This window comes from Mauremys reevesii, linkage group 20 (genome assembly GCF_016161935.1).
Source record: "Mauremys reevesii isolate NIE-2019 linkage group 20, ASM1616193v1, whole genome shotgun sequence".
Lineage (NCBI taxonomy): Eukaryota > Metazoa > Chordata > Testudines > Geoemydidae > Mauremys > Mauremys reevesii.
In genome coordinates this window covers 23,753,532-23,769,634 of record NC_052642.1, presented here as the reverse complement: position 1 = coordinate 23,769,634, position 16,103 = coordinate 23,753,532, and the positions used below count along the sequence as shown (strand labels likewise).

The following is a 16,103-nucleotide window of genomic DNA, read 5'->3' as shown; positions in this document are numbered from 1 at the left end:
ACCTGCAGCTGCTGGACTCTTTGGGGAATTGATTTCCCAGGGGAATAAAAAGCGAGTGCTCCTCTTGCCAGGCTGCCAGCTGCAGGGAGCAGGCCCCTCTGTGCCATCCATGGCTGGCACCAGAGTCTGACACTGGAGGGCCCTGTGAAACACCAGAGCTCACTCCAGCCCTGGGGGGAGGAGGGGCGTGGATGGGACGCAGCCTCTGATTGTGCTGCTCCGTTTGCAGTACCGATTGGCTGGCGCTGCCCTGGTGGGAGCGCTGCCTGCACCGTAGCACGGGCACGGCCAGCTCCCCCTGTGCCTTGGGCAGTTCCTGGCACAGGGACAGAGGGGGCTGGAAGGTGGATTCAGTGTGAATTAACCAAGCAGCCAGAGGAGCAGAGAGGGGGAGGGGAGAAAGGGGTCAGTGGGGCCAAGGCTCCTGGTGGAAGTGCAGAGGGACACCAGGCCTCGGGGGGGGGGGCGGGCAGGGTTTCAGGCCTCTTCCTCTCATCTGTGTGGGGAGGGCTCCACGGGATACCGGCCTCTCTGTGGCAGACAGGACGCAGCGCTGCCAGTGTGCCGTGTGCAGGGCCCCTCATGGCAGGGAGGGTCCAGGGAGTCATGGCCCCTTCCTGGCTGACACATGGTGCCCCTGCTGCTCGCCTGGCGGCTGCCCTGTGCCAGGCCCCAGACTGCGTTTCCTCCAGCCCTGGTCACCTGCTCAGTCACTGGCCTCTCCCTGCTGAGCGGGGCCCAGAGCTGGCTGGGGTCATTCCACCCTTCTCACTGGGTGCCTCTGAAAGGGGCTGGCGTTGGCCAGCTTCCAGCGGCAGGTGGACCCAGACTCTGGCCCCCTTCTCCCTCTGGCCTCTCCTCAGGGAGCCTCCCTGCAGCTGGTCCCTTTCCAAGAGCCTGGGGGAGGGGCTAGCTCCCAAAGCTGGAGCAGGTGAATATTTAACCGGAGAGCTGGCACTTGCAGCTCTAGGCTGGTTGGGGGTGGTTCTGGCTGGAGAAGGGGGCGGCTGGGCAGCCGAAGAGCTGCAGATTTCACCCTGCAGAGGAGAGCTGTGGGATGGAGCCGGAGCCGGAGCTGGAGCAGGGGCAGGGGCCCAAGATGGGCGCAGGAGCCAAGCCACTACATCTAGCTGCGCAGTAAGCCAGAGTCTCACAGGAGCTAGGGGAAGGCCACCCCATCTCTCTGGGGCCACCCAGGGACTAAGGGTGGTCAGGGCACCCAGTCCTGGCAGGGGGAAAGGACCACAGGTCCTTTCAGCCTAGAAGGGCCCTGGAGTCTCCTGTTCCTTCACACCAGGTGCAAGGGTGCCGTTCCCTCTGGCGGTGAAAGGGTTAACTACATACCTGAGCAGCTGCGTCTGGCACATCAGACCTCAGCTTGGGAAGTGCCAATGCTGCAGCTGGTGAGGGGCTGTGGGGCGCTGGAGCCCAAAACCTTAGCAGCTGCATGGCCCAGTAAGACAGCCCCTGGCTCCCCCGGCTGCCAGAGTCCCTGCTCCCCACACTGGTTGTTTTCCCCAGGAGCCCAGCAGGCGAACAGGAGGATCCCGTGGACAGGAAGGAAACACGTCTCCGGGTGGTGGTCAGGTGAGGGGGCAGGGAGTGGGACGGGCGGCTGATGGGTGCATGAGCTGAGGCCGGGTTTAGGGACAGGCACCTGGGGCCAGGAGGGTGCCTGCATGGTGAATGATGCCTTTCCCTTTGGCTAGGGTTCGGCCCCTGACCTGCCCGGAGCGCCGCAGAGGGGACCAGCGTGTGGTGCACTGCCTTGGGGACAACACCGTCTACGTGAGTGCCCCACGCTGGACAGGCCAAAGCTGGGCGCTGGCCTGATCCTGAGCCAGCTCTCTTCTCCCCATGCCAGGTGAATGCGGCCGGGCAGGAGGCGGCCTTCAGGTTAAGTGCCGTGTTCGATGCAGGCACGTCCCAGGAAGGGGTGTTTGAAGGCAGCGGGATGAAGCGACTCATAGAGCTGGCAGCGAATGGGTGAGGCTGAGGCAACCCTGAGTGGAGAGCGTGCTCCCCCTCCCCCCACTCCCATCCGTAACCCCCCCACAGCCATGCACACGCTCCCCCTCCACCTGCCCCCCATAGCCCCCAGCCAGCCATGCACCTGTCCCCCCTCCACCTGCCCCCCATAGCCCCAGCCAGCCATGCACACGCTCCCCCTCCCCCCACTCCCATCCGTAACCCCCACCCAGCCATGCACACGCTCCCCCTCCACCTGCCCCCCATAGCCCCAGCCAGCCATGCACACGCTCCCCGTCCTTGCTCACCCCCACTGTGGCCTCCTTCCCAGCCGCCATCTGCAGTTTTCTACCTACACACGCCCCCAGGCACAAGCATCCAGCCGCACCCACTCCCATTTGTGGCCTCCCTCCCCAGTAACTGCCAGCACCATCCTCCTCACACCAGCGCGTGCCCCCAGCCCTGCGCATCTTCACCTCCACGTGCTCCCGGCACCATCTTGTGCCAGTGCAGAGCCGCTGGGTCACAGGCCCCCCAGCTGTTCTACCACAGCGCGTGTCTGCATTACCTGGCTCCGCCACGAGAGGGCGGCCTGGGTGCAGGTGCTCAGCGGCTGTGCGCCCCCTCCCCCAGGTTCTCCTGCACTGCCTTTGCCTTTGGACAAACGGGCTCTGGAAAGACCTACACGTTAACGGGACCCTTAGCCCAGGTGAGAGCCCTGCTCGGGGGCAAACCGACAGCCGCGCTGAGCAGGTTCTGCAGCCAGCGCCTCCTGGATCACGAGCCCCGGCGCCTCCCAGCAGGGGGCGCTGTGGGGCGTGGGGCAGGGTGCTGGGTGTGGGGGGAGCTCCCAGTTACCCCAGCTCTGGCCCTTCCCAGCAGGGGGCGCTGTGGGGCGTGGAGCAGGGCGCTGGCTGTGGGGGGAAGCTCCCAGTTACCCCAGCTCTGGGCCCCCCCCCCAGCAGGGGGCGCTGTGGGGAGCAGGGCAGGGTGCTGGCTGTGGGGGGAGCTCCCAGTTACCCCAGCTCTGGCCCCTCCCAGCAGGGGGCGCTGTGGGGAGCGGGGCAGGGTGCTGGGTGTGGGGTGAGCTCCCAGTTACCCCAGCTCTGGCCCCTCCCAGCAGGGGGCGCTGAGGGGAGTGGGGCAGGGCGCTGGCTGTGGGGGGAGCTCCCAGTTACCCCAGCTCTGGCCCCTCCCAGCAGGGGGCGCTGTGGGGAGCGGGGCAGGGTGCTGGGTGTGGGGGGAGCTCCCAGTTACCCCAGCTCTGGCCCCTCCCAGCAGGGGGCGCTGTGGGGAGTGGAGCAGGGCGCTGGCTGTGGGGGGAAGCTCCCAGTTACCCCAGCTCTGGGGCCCCCCCCAGCAGGGGGCGCAGTGGGGAGCGGGGCAGGGTGCTGGGTGGGGGATGGTTCTCAGTTTCCTGCTGCAGGGGGTGGAAGCTCAGGGCACCCTGCCATTGGCTTTCCCCGACTTCTCCCCTCTCTGCAGGGCGAGGGCCAGCCAGCGACTCCCTACCTCGGGGGGCTGATGCAAAGGGCCTTTGTGTGTCTCCTGGAGCAGACGCAGCGCTACAGACCCGGCCTCGTGCTCAGCGCCTCGTACGTGGAGATACACAATGAGCAGGTAGGGCCACCCCCACCACCCTGCCTGGACAAAGAGCTGCAGCACCTCGTGCCCCCAGCCCATGTGCAGGGCTGGCTGATGGGCACCAGAGAGACCTGTCCCTGCCCCCCATTACCGCTCTGCTACAGCCCTTCCCGCTCACCCGTCTGCTCCTGGCTTTCTGGGCTCCATTCCCACTTGTCCCGCTGCCTCTCCTCTGTCCAGGTGAGAGACCTGCTGAGCCCAGGGCCACCCAGGCCCCTGCCCGTGCGATGGAGCAAAACCAGGGGCTTCTACATCGAGAACCTGCTCACAGTGGAGTTTGGGAGCCTGGAGGCCATCATGGACCTGCTGCAGGAAGGTACCGCACAGGGCGTCTCCAGCCTTGCAGGGCGCTGGGGAGGGGCACAGGCAGGACCCCCCACCCCAGGGCTCTGCAGCCCATGGGCAAGGAGCCCAGTGCAGAAGGGGCCCCCCGGTGGCCAGGTGGGGAGTGAATTCCCTTTTGCTGCGCCTAGTGGTGGGGAGCTGCTGCTCCCACAAGCAGACCCTGGCACGGTCCCGCCTTGCCTGGTGCCGGAGCTTTCCGCCTGCACTGGGGCATCACTCTGGCCTAGGTCCCCAGCTGTTTTCCAAGGCAGGACTGGCAGCCTGGGGGCACAGGCAGCAGCCAGACGTTCCTGGAGCTGCAGAGGGGCCCCCCCGTAACGCGCTCAGGACCCTGGGAGCGCAGGTTCTGCAGGAGGGTGAGGCCCAGCGCCGGGGGGGTCAGGGGCTGTTTAACCTTTTCGCCCGGCTCTGAACTGCCTGCGCCTCCCGCTCCCAGGCACCCGAAGGCGGCGGAGCGCCGCGCATGCACTGAATGGGCACTCGAGCCGCAGCCACGCCCTGCTGACCATCCGCATCCGCCGCAAGGCTGTGAGTCACTCGCCCCCAGCGCGCGGGGCCTCGGGGGCCATGGCATAGCCCACCCTGCTCCCAGGGGGCCAGCTGCATTGGCAGCTGGAGGGAGGGTCCTAGGGGCACACGGGGAGGCAAACACTGGCCTGAATGGCTTTGATTTGCTACTGGCCTGCTCACCCTCCAGGGGCTGCTCTGGGCTGACGCCTGTCTGAGCCGGCCTGGAGCTTCTCCCTTCGCTGGGCTCGCTAGGGCCTGCACTGGAGACCCCAGGTGTGCAGGGCCGGCTGCCTGGCTGGGAGTGTCCCTGAAGGCCCATGGGGCAGGACACCTGTGAGCTATGGTCCCTCCCCTTCCCCACAGATGAGCCCAGATCCCAGATCCCGCCGGCAAGGCGTGCTCTGCTTCGTGGACCTGGCCGGCAGCGAGAGGGTGAAGGACACCGGCTCGGCTGGGGAGCGCTTAGTGGAAGCCAGCAACATCAACCGCAGTCTCCTGGCTCTGGGTAAGGCCCCTGCAGCCGGGCCAGAGAGAGGGGCCAGGCTTGCAGGCACCCCCAGCTGGCTGCAGGCTCTTTTCTGAGCGCCAAGGCGAGTGTGACGGGCTGTCCTCCCCGCAGGGCACTGCATCTCTCTGCTGGTGGACCCCAGACGGAGGCGGAGTCACATCCCGTACAGGGACAGCAAGCTCACCCGGCTGCTGGCCGAGTCCCTGGGCGGATCCGGGATCACGCTCATGGTAGGAGCCTGGCTCCCCTCTGTACCGGGAAGGGCTGGGTGAGGGCCTGGAGCCGCAGCCCCACAGGTGCAGAGCTGGGACGGGGACCTGTCAAAGTCACACTGCAAGGCTGTGGGCAAGCCAGGACTAGAACCCAGGAGTCTGGGATTCCTGCCTGAGCCGGCTAGGCCGGGGCCACGGGGAGAGACTCACCAAAGCCGTCTCTGCTGAGGGCCCCTCCGGGAACTGCTCCTCAGCCTCGTCCCTTGTCCAGCAGGTCGCCTGCGTCTCGCCCTCCTCGCGCTGCCTCCCGGAGACACTGCGCACGCTGCGCTTCGCCGGCACGGCCAAGAAGGTCACCACCAAGCCTGTGGCACACAGGGTAAGGCCACGTGGGGTCAGACCTGGAGCTCAGTGTCCTGTCTCTGACAGCAGCCAATGCCAGGTGCTTCAGAGGGAACGAACAGAGCAGGGCAATTATCGAGTGATCCTGCCCCGGCGTCCAGTCCCAGCTTCTGGCAGTTGGCGGTTTTGGGACACCCACAGCATGGGGTTGTGTCCCTGCCCAGCCTGGCTAACAGCCGTTGATGGGCCTGGCCTCCAGGAACTCATCTTGCTCTTTTTTGAACCCAGTTATACTCTTGGCCTTCACAACATCTGAACATCTGAGTTTGCTGCATCCCAGGGCAGGGCCCCTTGTGGCCAGGGCCCCCTCCCCTCTAAGCCTTGTGCCTTTGATTTCCCAGATTTCCCGGGAGAAGCTGCTGCGAAGTTTGGAGCAAGAAATCCAGGCCCTGCGGGAGGAAAACCTCTCCCTGCGCCAGCAGCTGCGGCTGCCCAGGATACTGGGTGGGAGCACAGCCACCCACACAGCCCCCACACGTGCGTACAGCTGGGGGCGGGGCAGGGCTGGGGGTCAGAGGGATCCAGGGCCGCCCTGGGGGACAGGAATGGGGAGCCTGCAGAGGGGCACCATGGGCTTGTGCATCAGAGAAGTATGTGACCTGCCACCCCCCAGGCCCTGGCCCGTCTGGGCTCCAGTTGTCACCCATCTCGTCTTCCTTGCAGAGCTGCCCGAGTGCCAGGAGGAGAGCCATGCCCCTGGGCAGAGAGGGGCCCCGAGGAGAGCACCCGGCTCGGCCAGGCGCAGCCTCTATGGCCTCCTGCAGGAGTTTGTGCTGGAGAACGAGCAGCTTAGGTAGCAACAGGATGTTCCCCCTCCTGGGCTGACCTCTGGGAGACTCAACTCCTGGCAGGGGGGCTGGCCCCACACCTCCCTCGAGCCCTGATGTGGGGGCGAGCCCCAGGCATGACCTGGTACCTAGGACAGAGGTCACTGGCAAAGCGATGCCCCCTACACACATGGGGTGGGCAGGGCCACGCCGTGTGTTCCGCAGCCACCTCAAGTCAGCTGCTATCCTGTGGCAGGCAGCGAGGCCCAGCTCCTCCCAGGCTGGGCTCAGGGAAGGGGCACCCGAGCCCCGCTCCCCCAGGCAAGTGCCTTTCCCCTGGCTGGGAGCCGCTGCTCCGACCAGAGATGCCCCCACCTCGGCACAGAGATCCAAGCCAAAGATGCCCCTGCCTTGGCACAGGGTGCTCTCCCCGGCACAGACTCACCAGCAGCTCCACAACACCCACCCAGGCTCTGCCCGCCTCTCGCCGCAGAGTCCCTGCCATGCCCGACTCTCTGCGACTCCAAGAACCACCACCAACCCTTCCCCATGCCTGGAAGAGCCCCCAGCAGCTTGCAGGCTGCCCCAGCTCAGTCACCCGACCGGGGAGGGGGCACAGCTTAGCTGGACCTGGAACCCCGAAAGATCAGCACTGCTGGGCCGGGTGAATGAGCCAGATCTCGCTCCTCCTGGCTCCTCACACCCAGCCAGGGGTTGCCCCCGCGCACTACCCAGAGGGCGTGCTGAATCTGGCCTGGCACGGGGCAGGCACCCTGCATGGGGGTGGGCCCTGCTAAAGTCTAGATGAATGGCTGGGGTGGGGCCCAGCGTCCACTGCTCACCACACTCTCCCCTTCCTATTGTCCTGCTTGGCCAAGGAGGGAGCCGATCCTGCTGACGAGCAGCCAAGCCCTCGCCAGGGCGCAGGAGCTGGCGAGGTACAGGGGCAGGGGGAGGGGCAATGCAGGCAGGGCCTGAGAGCCCCATGGGTGGGTAGGCCCCAGGCTGGAGGCCTGGCTGGGTGGGTGGCAGCAGCTGCGCTGTAGGGTGAGGAAACCCCTCATTAGCCAGGCCCTGAGCTGTGTGCGTGATGGGGAGGCATTTCTGAGTCACCTGAGGAACTGGGCGGGAGGGTCTGGCCTCTCAGTGCTGGCGTGGGGGGCCCCATGAGGGACACTCGGCACATGCGGGGGGTGCTGGGGATGCACAGTGCGCACTGGTGCACGGGGGGGGGCACTTGGCGTGCGCGGGGATGTTTGGTGCATGCTGGGTGTGTGAGGGGGGGCGCAGGGTGTGGGGCACTGGGCGTGTGCGGGGGGCGCTGGGCGTGTGGGAGGGTGCTGGGTGTGGGGGGGGCGCTGGGCGTGTGGGGGGGGCGCTGGGCATGTGTGTGTGGGGGCCACAGGGCATGCGGCGTGGGGGGGTGCTGAGACGGGACACTACCTGGGGAGGGTTCCAGGTTACTATAGCGAATTCCTTCCCAGCGCCTTGCAGAGCCCAGGCCCGACCCTCCGGCCAGCCTTGAGTTACTCATGGGCCACGGTCCCTGGGGCAGGCGCAGGCGCAGGCCTGGCAGAACAGCCAGGCTCAGGGAGCCCCTCTGACGGGTGTTGCAGGAATTCCTGCTCCAGGCAGCTTCTCAGCGAACTGCAGGCCCCACCCGGCCCTGGCGCTGCTGGCTGGGAGACTGGCCTGCCCGTCACTGTGGTGACCCCCCCACCCCAAGTCGCACCCTGCCAGGTCTCTCCCCCCAAGCTGTGGGGCTGCTGGCTCTTGCCTCGGCTGGGATGGCCCACCTCCTCAGGCATGTTGTGATGGCCGGGGCGGCCCCACTCCCACTCCTCTCGTTTACGTTCCAGGCACCTGGAGTCCCCCCCAACCCTCAGCAGCTGGGGCCAGGCCCAACGCTCCCCCAAAGCTGCCCCCGGCTCCTGCAGCATCCAGGCCCTGCCCTGCCCCCGCCCTGCCCCCGGCGCAGCCCAGTGTGGCCACGTGAGTCTCCTCTTCCTGTCTGACTTGGCGCCCGCGGCCCTGGCCCCTCACGTGTCCTGCAGGCTGGTCTCAGCCCGTGGCCGTGATGCCCCAGGGGAGCCGCCGCCCCAGCGTCTGGGCTGGTTCTGGCTCTGCCCAGGGGAATCTGGCTGAAAGCCGCTCTCCTGCGGGACCCAGCTCAGCAAAAGGGCAGAGAACGGATGGGCCATGGGGCCTGGACTCCCGTCTCCCTTCCAGCGGGACACCTGCCCCAGCTTCCGCCCTGGCCCTGGCGCCCCCAGCCATGTGTGGGGCTAAGCCCCAGCACACACAGGCACTCTGCCGGCTGGACGCCTGAGCCACGGCCCCTCCCCTGCTCTCTTCCTCTTGCAGACCCTGCCTCCTGTCCCAGGTACGCCCCCCTGCCAGGCTGGCTGGCAACAGGAGCTTTCAGCCTAAGGGCTCTGCTTGTCCTTCCAGCTGCTCGTGGAGCTGCCGCCATGGGAGGGGCTCACTGCCCAGAGCAGTTCCCGGTTCCAGGGGCCCAGCCAGGGCAGCCCATGGCAGGATCCGGCTCAGCCCTGGCCCCAGCAGCACCCTGTGGCTCCCTGGTTTCTCCAGGGGAAAAGGTGAGAGTCAGCAGCAGCCTGGGACCAGGCGTGAGTCCAGCCGTGGGGCTGTGCAGGCAGGCGCACAGGCTCCAGGACAGGGCAGGGGCTCAGGGCACGTCAGAAGGTGACCCAGGGACAGGGTGGGAGGCAGTGGGGTGGGGCAGCCATGGCCAGATTTGACGTGGGCCCCAGTACTCAGCACAGCCCTTGCTTGCTCTGCAGGAGCCTGGGCCGAAGGAAGAGCTCTGCTGGCTCGTGTCTGCTCCTGAGAGACACCCAGCAGCAGGGCCCCGAGCCTCCCCCCGGCCTGGAGGGGCAGGTCATGCCGTCAGCCCCTCCCCTGCCAGGCAGCAGCACAGGGCGCCAAGGTAAGACGTGACAGAGCAGCAGCTGCCAAGGTTTCCCTATTGGAGGGGTCAGAACTGGGGTGTCCCTGGCTCCCCAGAGGGGGCCCTCGACTGTGCAGATACTGTGAGCCTGGGACAGGAGAAGCCCTTCCCAGCATGCCTTGCACAAGAGAGACTAAGGGAGATGTGGGGCAGAGGCTCCCTGGAAGTCATATCTTCATGGAGCTGAACTGGGGGGGTGGGGAGCTCCTTAGCTTTGGGGCCCATCCCAGGAGCGTGACCCTTTCCCCAGCTCTGGTTCCCTGACACCCGCTTGCAGCCAGAGGGGAGGAGGGTTGAGCCCAGGGCCGGGCTGCCACTAATCGCTCCTGTTCTTTGCGGCCAGCAGCAGGTGCTGACCCCGAGCTGCGGCTGGAGGAGGTGCTGGACTCTCTGCAGGAGCAGCTCCAATACTACAGCCTGCAGAACCAGGGCTCCGGCTGCACATGGGATGCCCGGGATTGACTCTGAGCACGTGCCCCACGCCACGGAACATTAACCCTCTCAGTGCCGTGGTGGAGCGCCCCATGTCCTGGTGCATGGCCAGGACCCAGGGCCCAGTCCCCTGCAGGCTCTGGGGAGGCAGGTGGGGCCTGGCCGGGGTGTGGCCTGCATAGCCCGGCCCACGAAGGTCCCGCTGCCCCAGACAGACGCGGTCCAGGGCTGACACAGAGCTCCCTGTTTATTTGGCTTTAGCGAAAGACCCAGCTGCTGTGGATATGGCGGGACGGCGGCAGCCCATCCCCTTGGGGGCTCATGGGCAGCCCAGCCAGTACTGAGCGATGGGGCGTGGGTAGCGAGGGCGCACGAAGTCCACGCGCTTGCTGCGCAGGTTGAGGCGATAGTACTTGTCTGCGGGAGAGAAGGGCGTGACCGTCAGTCCCCCAGGGAACAGGGCCCAGGGCTCCACTCACCCCACCCTCAACCACAGCTCAGAGCAGCAGGAGCTGAACGGGCCTTGCTGGCCTCCCCTAGCCTCCCACCAAGTGCAGGGACAACCCTGCTCCAGGCCCCGGCCAGAGTCCAGGCCCCGCCAGGGCAGCCTGACTCCCGTGTCCAGGCCCAGCCTGCCCCTCTGTGAGGATCCCCCTGCCCCAGGTCCCAGCCTGCTCCAGCTCCGGCTCTCCTCCCCCCCATGAGGCGCCTCTCCACAAGTCAGCCCAATCGCGCACAGTCAGGCTGAGCAGAACTGCAGGGCCCTGGGAGAGGGTGGCCATAATGGGGCTGGTGGGGCCGCATGGCAAAGCTGAAGCCCAGCCCTGCTGGGGGTGGGGGGGGGCTAGGTCAGGTCAGCTGTGAGAGCAGCTGGGGTGAGCTGATGGTGCTGGGACCCACCTGCCAGGAAGAAGTAGACGCTCTGGATGGGCTGGCACTGGGAGCCCCCGGGCAGCCAGTCAGGGTCCGTGTCCGAGGAGTCGGAATCATCCTGCAGCCAGTCCCAGAAGGTGTGAGCTGCCGGCCGCCGGCTCCTGTACCTCTTGCGGTGCCGGCGGGATTTCCTCCTTCGAGCCCAGCTGCTGGCCCTTGAGGAGACGTAGATCCTGCCGGCCATGGCAGCATCCAGGTGGCTCGGCACTCCCCGCCAATCTCTGCTGATGTACCGCGGTCCACTGGCCCCACCTGGCAGACCAGCACAGCATGGGCATGAGGACTGGCTGGCAGCATAACTGGTGTGGTGTCCCAGCCACAGGGAGAGGCTCACCCAGCGGGGAGGCAGCCCCTGACCCACCTTGCCTCAGGGAGTGGGGTCCCCAGGGCCTCCAGAACAGGGAAGGAAAGGAGCTGGCGGGGGGCAGCAGAGCCACCCCAATCCCCGTGACAGGGCAAGGAGCAGGCTGGGAGGAGAGACGTGATGGCAGGATCCAGCCTGCCGCAAGGGGTCCTGGAGCCTAGCCTTGTTTCCCACCCCGTCCCTCTCCTCCCCAGCTTTCTCTTCACCTTGCACAGCTCCGCAGCATTGGCGCCAGTTAAAACAGACAGGACCTGCTACCTGATTCCATCCTGGTATGTCACCTGCATGGGGGGAGCAGCGGGTGCGGGGGGGTGATGCAGCCTGGGGACATGGGTTGTGATGTGCAGGTGTTCTGGGGCTGGGGGGATGCAGCATTGTGAGGAAGTGGGGCTGTTCTTAATGTTTCCTCTGAATACTGTGTGGGGGCCTCAGTTTCTGGCCGACCCTCTGTCGCCTGGCAACTAATGGCCCAGACCCCTCCCCCCTGCAAGGGGATGCTAAAGGTGTGGGAGAACAAAGAGATCAGGTGACCTCCTGGCCCGGGAAAGAGACAAAGGCCAGAAAGGAGGGGCTGGAGGGGGTTTCCATTTGGGGCTGGCTGGGGACGAGGAGTGAGGGCAGACGTGGGGGTCTGGCTCACTGGGCCCCAGGATGGACCCAGCTGAGGGGTCCCATTCTCTGTTCCTACAAGCTCTGTTTTATATCGTGTTTCTGTCATCGAATAAACCTCTGTTTTACTGGCTGGCTGAGAGTCACATCTGACTGCAAAGTGGGGGTGCAGGACCCTCTGGCTTCCCCAGGACCCCGCCAGGGCGGACTCGCTGTGGGAAGCGCACGGAGGGGCAGAGGATGCTGAATGCTCCAAGGTCAGACCCAGGAGGTGAAGCCGTGTGAGCTTCTTGCCCTGCAGACAGTCTGCTCCGAGGGAGAGGAGGCTCCCCAAAGTCCTGACTGGCTTTGTGGGGAGCAGTGCCAGAGCATCGCCCAGGGAAGGGGATGCTAAAGGTGGGGGAGAACAAGATCAGGTGACCTCCTGGCCCAGGAAAGAGACAAAGGCCAGAAAGGAGGCACCCACACAGTATTCAGAGGAAACATTAAGAACAGCCCCACTTTGTCACAAGCATGTGGGGGTGTGCTTTGTGCTATCACTCCCTTCCAGGCTCCCTGTGAATCTGGCCTCTTGCATGTGTTAGGTGGAGCTGGCCCCACTGAGGAGCACTGGGGTCTAACATACGCCAGAGCTGGATCAGGGGCCCTTAACCTGCCTGTCCTGTTTAGCACCTGACCTCCCAACCTGCGTCACTCCCTTTCTGCAAAGCCCCTAGCAGCTCATACATGCTTGGGGTGCGTCCCATGGCCTCTGGTTCCCCCTGCCCCAGCCCTCTGGCTTCAATGACCTGCTCTGCCCGGGCCCATAACCTGGGCCGTTCCTCCCCACTTACTGCGTGGGGTGCCCCCAAAGAGCAGTTGGAAGAGGTCCTCCCAGCTGTCGCCCTGCATGAGCGCGTAGTGATCAAACACCAGCGATGGGGAGGACACCTCGCAGTCCTGCCGGCTGGGCTGGTTGGCAAAGTCGTATGCCCAGTACTGCTTGTCTGGAAACGAGACATGGAGTCTGTCAGGCTGGAGAGATGCCATCCTGCTGGCTGGAGCAGGGCAGGGCATCCCCCAGCACTGGGACTGGCTGGCAGTACAAGGCAGCTCCACTCAGCGGCCAGGGGCTCTCCAGCCTTCATAGCGTAGCCAGGCCCAGCGCCGAGCGTGTTGTCACACGTCTTGGTGCTAGTAACACCCCAGGCCCTGGAGGCAGGTGAGCGGCGAGATGCCTGGCTCTCCTTTCAATCCAATCCAGCTGGGTGCCATGACCGAGTGCAGTGAGCAGCCGACATGCCCCAGCTACGGGCGAAACCACGGTTATTAGTGTCTTAAACCCTCATCCTTTCTAGCCACTCTCCTGAGTTGTGAGTGCCTGGAGCTGGCAGCGCCAACTTCACCCACCGCCTGGTATGCAGCTGCTGGGCCCCATGTGCCCTGTGCCCTCGGGCTGAGCAGCCAGGCAGGGACGGCCCGGCGCTGTGGAGAACGGCAGGGCCAGTGGACAATGGGCTGCAGTGAGCTGAGGCACTGCCCGGGTGTGGGGGACTGTGGGGAGACACAGCGGGGAGGGGTAGTTGGGCCGGCTGGGAAAGCAGCTCATTTACCTTTAAAGAAATAGACTCTCTCCTGGCCGTGGTAGCTGTGTGCGGGCAGGGCGAAGGCTGCGTCGATGTCATCAGGGATGTCCTGGAAGCCATCCGAGATATTGCGGGGGTAGCCGGAGTCCAGTGCACCGTCATCAAAGCGCCAGTACTGACTGCCCTTGGGAGACAGCCACAAGGCAGGGTCACCTGGGGAGCAGGATTCAAGAGCCACAAGGACTCTGGGCCATGAACCCACAACCCTGAGCTATGTAAATTCCACCCCCGTTAGCGCTCTCCCCGCTGCCATGCAGGACACCGGCCTGGCCACGCCCGGACACACCAACGGGGCAGCCCGGTGCATGCCCAAGGGCTCTTGGCAAACTCCTGTCACTCTCCTACCTTTGACCGGGGCCATCAGCTGTGTGCCTGGCCTGCCAGCTCTGCCCCCTGCCGCCCTCCTGCAAAGGGGCACAGGCCAGGGGGACGAGGCCTCACAGCTTGTCAGGGTGGCAGCCTAGAGCGGGGCCGCCCAAAGGAGCCGGCGGCGGCTGGCTGGGGCGGCCCGGTGGTGTGAGTGGTGCTCACGAGTCAGGCCATGCAGCAGCAGCACAGGCAGGACTTTAGCCAATCCCTGCCCACGGCCCCACCTGGAAAATGTAGGTCTTGCCCTGACAGTTAATGCGTGTGAAGGCGGCATCGACGGGTCCCTCGATGCCCCAGACATCGCGGATGAGCTTGGGGTAGCCAGGCCTCACGCTCTTCTCGTCCAGTTCATAGACGTATTTCCCTGAGCGAGGAGGGAGACAGGAGCCGTGAGGGGCAGCTCCCACCGCCCCCACCCCCACAAAGTCCCCCACTGCTTTGTTTCCTGCCCCAAGTGCACACTGTGAAAGGCTGGCTATCTGCAGGGAGGCTCTGCACCAAGCCGGAGCCCCTCGCCAGGCCCAGGACAGCCACGGCAATGCAAGCGACCCAGGGCTCTGCCCTGCCGGCACAGCAGCTGTCTCTGTGACCCGTCAGCCCAGGCTGTCAAGGGCCCAGCCAGTGCCAGCTGTGATGGTGGGTTGGATGGGAACTGGGCTGAGACCCATCTTCCCCCTCAAGCATCTGGCCGATGGGAGTGACCTGAGATGGAAGCGAGTCAGTGCCCTGGAGGGGGAAGCCTGTGCAGCCCTTGGCTCTGAGCCAGCGCCCGCGGGCAGCACTCGCCCCCCAGTACCTCGGAATGCATAGAGAGAACCGTTCTTCAGGTCCGTGAATGCATCGAAGGGCTTCCCGCTGCACAGCTCCTCCTCCTCCTCCAGCTGCGCCTCTTCCTCCTCCTGCTGCACCTGCTCCACCTCTTCCGGCCCACTGGGGACCAGCAGGTGGGCACCACTGCCTGGCGCTGTGACCGAAGCGACAGTGGCAGCAGTGACTGGCTCTGGAGATGTGGTTGGGGCGTCAGTCCCTGTGTCGAGGAGCTCTGTGTCGTCACCCCAGGTAGCATTGGTGCTGTAGTCCACGTAGTCGTCCTCGGGGAACGCAAACATGTCCCCACGGGTCACTGCGCACAGGGCAAGAGAGAGGCTCAGCATGAGCCAGTCAGCAGCCGGGAGCCCAGGGGATGCTACAGCCCTGACTCTGTGCTGGGGCTCTGAGTGGCTGGGCCAGAGGTGATGTGCTGCCAGAACGTTCCCACTCAGCGTGGGAAGAAGGGTCCCTCCTACACTCCCCACCCCCTGAATCAGTCTCTAGCCCCCCAGACTTCCTGCCCCTTGGAAATCACAAGGGCCCCTCAGTGAAGGGGGCTCAGCATCAGCCTGCCTCCTAATGGAACGTCCCACTGACCACCGCAGCCACTGAAAGGGGCCATGCTGGCTGGGCACTCACTGACCTGGGCACATTGCCACACGCAAATCTGGGGCACCCTTCCTGCTACCAGCCAGCCAATGGCAACCGCAGGGAGCCCGGGCCTTGCTTGTGACTGCTCCCTGGCAAGGGGAAAGGGCCTGGGGGGCTCCAGAGGGGGCAGGTACCTTTCGTCTTGCAGGCACTGGCGTAGTCACTGCAGCAGCTCTGGTAGTACACACAGAGGGTGTCGCACTGGCACTTCCTCTGGGCATTGAAACCATCCTCGCAATGGCCCACACACGACTCTGAAAACAGCCAACTGCCAGGCAGGAAGTAACTGCAGCAAACCCACCCCCAGGGAATGAGCCATGGCCCCCGGGGCGGCCAGCGACGCCCCACACCAGCCCCACCTGCTAGCGATGGCTGGCTGCTGCTGCAAACGGGACCCGGCTGCTGTCAGCCTCGCCACCCAGGCAGCTGCACTTCTGTAGCAGGCCAGCCCTGCGCACTGCAGCAGGATTTCACTAGCTCCCTGCTGTGCTTCTCCCCAAGCCCCAGGACCTGCTGGAGCTGAGGGTGTCTGTGGGGTGTGCGATGTGGGACTAGTGCCGTGAACGGAGATCTGCCTGTGGGGAGAGGTCAGCAGCGCCTGGCTGCTCCTTTCAAGATCCTGTCCACAGAAGAGGCTGCCTGGCAATCCCGGCCAGAACCCCAGCAGGCTCCTGGGGAACTCAGCTGCTGCTTTCTCCCGGGCTCCTTGGAGGCCTCACTAGCCCCAGCCCCCAGAAGCCCAACAGACCCACTGGCTCTCTCTCAAAGGCTAGCTGGAAGCGGGAGCTAGGGAACTGGCCTGTGCAGCAGGGAGCCCAGCCGAGGGAGAGCAGAGACTTACCTTCAGCTGCAAAAGCCCCGCAGAGCAAACCCAGCATCAGAGCTGGGACCAGCAGCCTCATGGTGCGTGGCTCCTGGGACTGCTCAGGCGCTGCTGGAGCTGGGCTGCAGCCTCCTGTCCCAGGAACGCGCTGTTTGCTTAG

General features: G+C 65.5%; 2 protein-coding genes across 2 annotated transcripts; one reads left to right on the top strand and one right to left on the bottom strand.

Annotated features, from left to right (window-relative positions):
• Positions 1-986: 986 nt before the first annotated feature.
• On the top strand, positions 987-10,015 carry KIF12 (kinesin family member 12). The gene is made up of 17 exons (XM_039507529.1): positions 987-1,137; positions 1,522-1,587; positions 1,710-1,788; positions 1,865-1,986; positions 2,602-2,677; positions 3,454-3,588; positions 3,793-3,928; positions 4,394-4,485; positions 4,831-4,972; positions 5,087-5,205; positions 5,462-5,566; positions 5,931-6,066; positions 6,253-6,382; positions 8,216-8,348; positions 8,820-8,956; positions 9,161-9,306; positions 9,671-10,015. The coding sequence occupies exons 1-17, from the start codon at positions 1,058-1,060 to the stop codon at positions 9,787-9,789; spliced, it is 1,953 nt and encodes a 650-aa protein (XP_039363463.1). The 5' UTR covers positions 987-1,057; the 3' UTR covers positions 9,790-10,015.
• VTN (vitronectin) lies at positions 9,994-16,103 on the bottom strand. Its single transcript, XM_039507524.1, has 8 exons — positions 15,962-16,103; positions 15,255-15,374; positions 14,456-14,782; positions 13,884-14,023; positions 13,258-13,414; positions 12,499-12,651; positions 10,660-10,944; positions 9,994-10,176 (listed from the first exon to the last, which is right to left on the bottom strand). The coding sequence occupies exons 1-8, from the start codon at positions 16,020-16,022 to the stop codon at positions 10,079-10,081; spliced, it is 1,341 nt and encodes a 446-aa protein (XP_039363458.1). The 5' UTR covers positions 16,023-16,103; the 3' UTR covers positions 9,994-10,078.